The sequence below is a fragment of the Chlamydotis macqueenii genome, chromosome 1 (assembly GCF_036417535.1).
Source record: "Chlamydotis macqueenii isolate bChlMac1 chromosome 1, bChlMac1.mat, whole genome shotgun sequence".
NCBI lineage: Eukaryota > Metazoa > Chordata > Aves > Otidiformes > Otididae > Chlamydotis > Chlamydotis macqueenii.
The window spans coordinates 81764257-81769549 of record NC_141556.1 but is presented as its reverse complement, the minus strand read 5'-3'; the positions used below and the strand labels follow the sequence as shown (position 1 = coordinate 81769549).

Sequence of the window (5293 nt, the reverse complement as noted above, 5' to 3'; positions counted from 1 at the left end):
CAGCCCCCGGAGGGAAAGGCAGGGGCCCGGGGCAGCGGGCGGGGGCGGGTTAGGCTGGCCCGGCGGCACCCGAGCAGGCCTGGGGCAAGGTGAGGGGCTGCTCGGAGACGTGGAGCGGTTCTGGAGGCAAGGGGTGAGCTGTTTGCTGGTGAGGGTGTTAAATATTGGGAAGAAGAGGGAGGCGTTGAGGCTGAGAGAGGAGTGGGACCCCGTGCCAGGAGCCGATGCAGCCCTCGGGCAGGGCTTGGCGGTGTTACAAGGCAGACCGAAGTTAGGTAACATCGCTTTTTATCGCGCTGCTCTCTTGATTAAGCTCTCCAGCTTGCAAATCACCAAGCTCCCGATCTTTCTAGCAGTCATCTCCCTGTTTGGGTGGTGCTTGGTAGCACGTGCAGCTTTGCCCCCTTTAGGCAGCCTGCGGGTACTGCCAAAATGCACGGCACCTGTGTCTGTCCCTCCCCTTCTCCTCCCACTTGTATAGGGAAGGCCTCACGCTCCAAGTCGTCTTTCTTCTTCTAGATGGAACTGGCAAAAGAATTTGCCTTCTCTCTTCTCCAGGAGCCTGGGAAGAGTGGTATTGCAGGACATACAGGTGAGATGTAAACTCTGCTAGTTGAATCACAGAGGGAAGCTTGAGGCTCTACCAGGTAGTGCTGGGGACATGGCGTTTCCTCTTCTCAGCTCACTGTTCTGTCCTGGGTTGTTCTGTCCTGGTTGCTAAGCTGTGTTAGGGTGGTGGGTGGTGTTTTGTTTCTTTCTGCTGTGGGTCTCTGTTTCAAAATAAGACAGTGGAGTTCATTTGGAGTGAAGGAAGGCCAGCACGCTTCTCTTTGTCAGGCGTTTTCAGGAGTGAGGAAGGCCTGAGGGAGTTGCACAGCTACATCTAAAATGCTGACTCCCCGACAGTAGCTTTGGATGGAAATAAAGGGTTGTTCCATTCCAGTTTCACTGTCAGAGACCTGGGATCTCTGCATAGGCCTCTGGGAATAATCAGCCGCTTTCCTGTAGAGTGAGGAAATGATTGCTCCTGTGAGAGGGAGTCTTCTTCATCCCTCTGTGAGAAAGCTACCTCTGGGATGTAATTCACTGATGTAAGAGACAAGCCTGCCTCCTATAGTATGTGTGTTTTTCTTTTATTGTTAGTATTTAGATCTTGGCAGTTGTGGCCATGTAAATAAAGAGCATTTTGTTTCTTCAAGGGCACGTTACTTAAGAATTTTCTTCCTTGGGTGTCATAGAAGTAGGACTGAAATTGCATTGAAATTTTACCTTGGCTGTAGAAAGCCTGTTCTTCTTATTAGTGTAATAATCAAACTTGATGTTTTAAAAGGAAGTATATATAGTGTGAGTAACCAAATATTTTAATGCTAAATCAGAGATGCTAATGCCTATGTCCTCTGTTTGAATTAATGGTGAACATCTTAAGGTGCTTGCAAAAATGAAGCTCAGCTAAGTGTACATCAGGTTATATTTATGATTCTGTTAATGCTGAACTGACGTAAATATAAAGTTTAGTCAGCAGAGTAAGATAACCAAAGCTTACTGTGGAATGCATGATCGTGCATCCCTCATCTGTGAAATACGTAAGTTAATTTTTTTAGGAAAGAAAGGGCCATGTTTGGCAGTTTCCTGTGAGCTTCCTTCAAATGAAATTTATTTAGCTTGTCACAACAATAAAAGTACGTGTCATGCTAGATCTAGATCTGAAAGATATAGTAATAATTAATTGGCCATTAGTTAACTTTTTATCAACAAAAAACTCTAACTCCTTTGACTACTGATGCATGAATATACAGTATCCCTATAATAATTACAACCGTTCTTGTGATAATTAGGGAAAATCCTGACATACCGACCTGTAAAAGAAGTAATTTAATTTTTTTTCAGTAACCATTAACTAACACAAGTGGAAAAACAACCTAAACCTCCCTGCTGACTTTCCCTAATTAAGGTTAAGGGGACTTTTTTTTTTTGTGTTGAACCATCCTCACCCAAATGCACAGCTTTAATACAGGGTTTTAATACCAATTTAGCAGGCTGGAAGGCTTTTGAGCAAAGTCTGCAGGAACAAATAGCTGAAAGTCTATGTTTGTGGTAAGATGTTTCAACATGTTCCTTTTCCTTCCTTCGTTTTGTCAGTCTTCCTTTGCCATTCCCTGAGGGAAGGAAGAACAGGAAATGGGGAGGGGAAGGAAGAGAAGAGGTAGGTTTCTTTACCTCTCTCTTCTTCCCTGTGCTGCTTTTTCTTTTCTTTGTCTTCTTGTTTCAGTCCTCATCATTTCCCTTCCTCCCTGGGAAAGGGAAATCTGGTGCAAGTTGATGCTAGGGCTCAGAAATTTAGTTATTTTACAAGGAGCAGCTTATCCATCTTAGGAAAGGAGGAGTATCAGATTGCTCTCTTCCTCCATCAGGGGACTCCATTTTGAGTGACAATGAGGAAGAGAGAGGCATCCTGGGAGACGTTAAGCAAAATGTACTGCCTGAAGCCCACAGCCCAGACTGGGAGGCAGCCAGTCTGCAAAGGCAGCAGAAGGCAGCCTGTAATAAACCTCCTTGCCAAAAAAGAGGCTTGGAGAAACTTGCCCTCATCACTGATGGCCAGAAACCACACACAGAAGAGAAACCCTACAAATGTGCAGAATGCGGGAAGGGCTTCAAGGGGCACTCCAGGCTCCTGAACCATCTGCAAACCCATATAAGAGAAAAAATGTTTGAGTGTATAGAATGTGGGAAGAGCTTTAGCAGGAAGGCCAATCTGGCGGTGCACCAGAGAGTCCATACTGGGGAGAAGCCCTACCAGTGCAAGGAATGTGACAAGACCTTTAGCCGTACCTCAAACCTTATCGCTCACCGCAAAACCCATGCGAAAAAGAAAGCCTTTTCCTGCACCACATGCAAGACAAGCTTCAGTGGATGCGCAGCTCTCTTCCAGCATCAGAGAGTCCATATGGATGAGAAGCCCTATAGGTGTACTGAGTGTGGAAATAGCTTCCGTCTGTGCTCAAACTTCATCAAGCATCAACGGATTCATTTGAGAGAGAGACCCAGTGAACACACAGCAGGTAACTGAATTAAAATCTGTTGAGCTTTATTTCAAACTGTACAGACTCACAAGGGATGTATCAGATACTGTGGTCTCCATTTGTTCCTAACACTTCCCCCTCCTTGCTGTAGATATGATAATATATTTATCTCTGTCTTCTTGAAGAACTGTCTTGAAAATCCTGAATTAGAAATTTATACTTTGCCGTGAAGGCTGCCTGGGACCTTAGACTCTGCAAAGCTCTTGGATCCCACTAATTCCTGCTTCGTAGTGTTGTCTGATGTCTAGACCTAGATCTTCAAGAGTGTTTAGCCAACAAAATACAAAGCTTAGGGAAGTGGAAGGGATTTAGAGTGCCAATCAGGGCCTTGATAATCTCTAACAACTCATTTTTGTTATATGTAGGTATGAAATTAGCAGCTTTTCATTGTCTGCAGTAGGAAGTATCTGCTGGCCATCTCTCAGTAATACTGTTAGCATAGCACAAGCTATCAGGCAAGGTGATTGTTTAAAATAGGGAGTTTTCTGCATTTTGCAATATTTTGTGTTCTTGTAATGACCGGAAACTCTGGGATAAAAACTGCCATTGTGTTTTTTTTTTTTCTGTTGTTGTACCTTTGGTTTGGGCCAACATGTGGCTTGAATGAAGTTTTAAGTTTAAAATGTGGGTGAAAGGAAGGGTTGTTACTGAGGTGCCTTTTCCTTGTGTGAAAGCATGTTTAAAATACTGACCTAGCAATTGGTGATAAAGTGGGCTCTTGACTTACACTATCTTCCTTTTAGATGCAAACCGTTCTGAATTTACCTCTCTGCATCATAAAGAAGAGCAAAGGTGTGGTGCAGAGAAACATGAGATGGATCCCTTGAGTCTTGTTCATGGAGAATGTAAGTATAAACAGGCTTTTAAATTGCCCCGTGAAGTATTTTTACATAGCAAGCATTAACATTCTCTTCTCTTTGTACAGTGAAGAAAATAAGGGAAAATATGGATATGCTTCTTCTGAATCAGCAAAGTCAGCTGCAGGTCCTGCAAGAAATTCAGAAACAATTGAATGTACTCCTCCCAGGCAATGATCTCATTAATTCAAACGTCTATAGTTTAGGACTTCTGCTAGAACGGCAGGCAGCTGCAGCGGCATCTCTTTCTTCTCCCCTTCTTAATCCCAGCAGTCTCCTCTCTGAAAATGTTAGTCTCTTATCCCAATCATCTGCTGCTGGAATTCTGCCTAACTCTCAGTTCCCAGTCTCTCAATATCCTGCAGCTCCTACAACTTGATCAGCTTTGTGCTCTGAATGTATCCATTGTAAACAAACGTGACTACTGTTTTGTACTGTTTTCTCACTTAAACAAGTGATCTCTGTGTTCTAATGTTGAAATTGTAGTACCTGTGAAGATGCTGACCATACACTCAGACTTGGAAACATTCATGCCTCAGATGCATCAGTCAACAGCAGTTGGTCAAATCCACTGCCCGTTCATTTGTTGCTGCATGCAGACATTTTGGCCAGTAATGGATTTTTCTCAAGGCAACTCAAGAGAGCTTTATTACTGGGGTGTAGTTACTGCATAAAACTTCAGTATATTTTTCTACCTGATATGTCTTTAATATGTACTTGGGCAACTGGACCTCTTCTAATGAGCTGAAGCTGATCATAGAACCATCAAGGATGCTTTAAGCAACTCCTGTTAAGTCTGTTTTATATAGAGGTAAGCAACATGCTTACATAAAGGTGTTTTTTTAGCTGTGCCACTATTCCCAGCATTCATTTGCAAAAGCTTCCTTCATTCAGGAAGGCTTTAAATTAGGTGACCTTAGCCAATTTTTAGGCGAGCATCACTAAAAAACTAAAAATAAAAAAAAAATAAAAAAAAATTTATTTATTTTTTTTTTTTTTTGTTTAAAACAACCAACCAACTCCCCTGCCCCCCAGTAAAATACCACCATTCAGGTCTGCATTGCTTACTAAGAGTAAGCCAAACTGGTTTATAGGACACTTGTTCTTTTGTTCAAAGGTGAACTCACTTGAATCTGTTTTTAGATATTATGTCATATCCTGTTTGGATTATTATATGCTGTTGACTGTGATGTTTTAGTTCATTGAGGGTAGGACTGGGGTAAATAATTACCATTTGGGGAGGAACACTGAGAAACTCTGATACCCCATCTTGCAAAGCGTGTGCAGAGTTTTAAGAAGTGTTGGTCCTTTCTACCTCCTTGTTTCTGTCTGTGACACAGGCTAGTAGTGTCA

At 42.7% G+C, this 5293-nt stretch overlaps 1 protein-coding gene across 1 annotated transcript; it reads left to right on the top strand.

Annotated features, from left to right (window-relative positions):
• The first annotated feature begins 519 nt into the window (after positions 1-519).
• LOC104482104 (uncharacterized) lies at positions 520-4319 on the top strand. Its single transcript, XM_010123492.2, has 4 exons — positions 520-592; positions 2412-3062; positions 3827-3928; positions 4009-4319. Exons 1-4 carry the CDS (start codon positions 520-522, stop codon positions 4317-4319), a joined length of 1137 nt encoding a protein of 378 aa, XP_010121794.2.
• Positions 4320-5293: the final 974 nt, after the last annotated feature.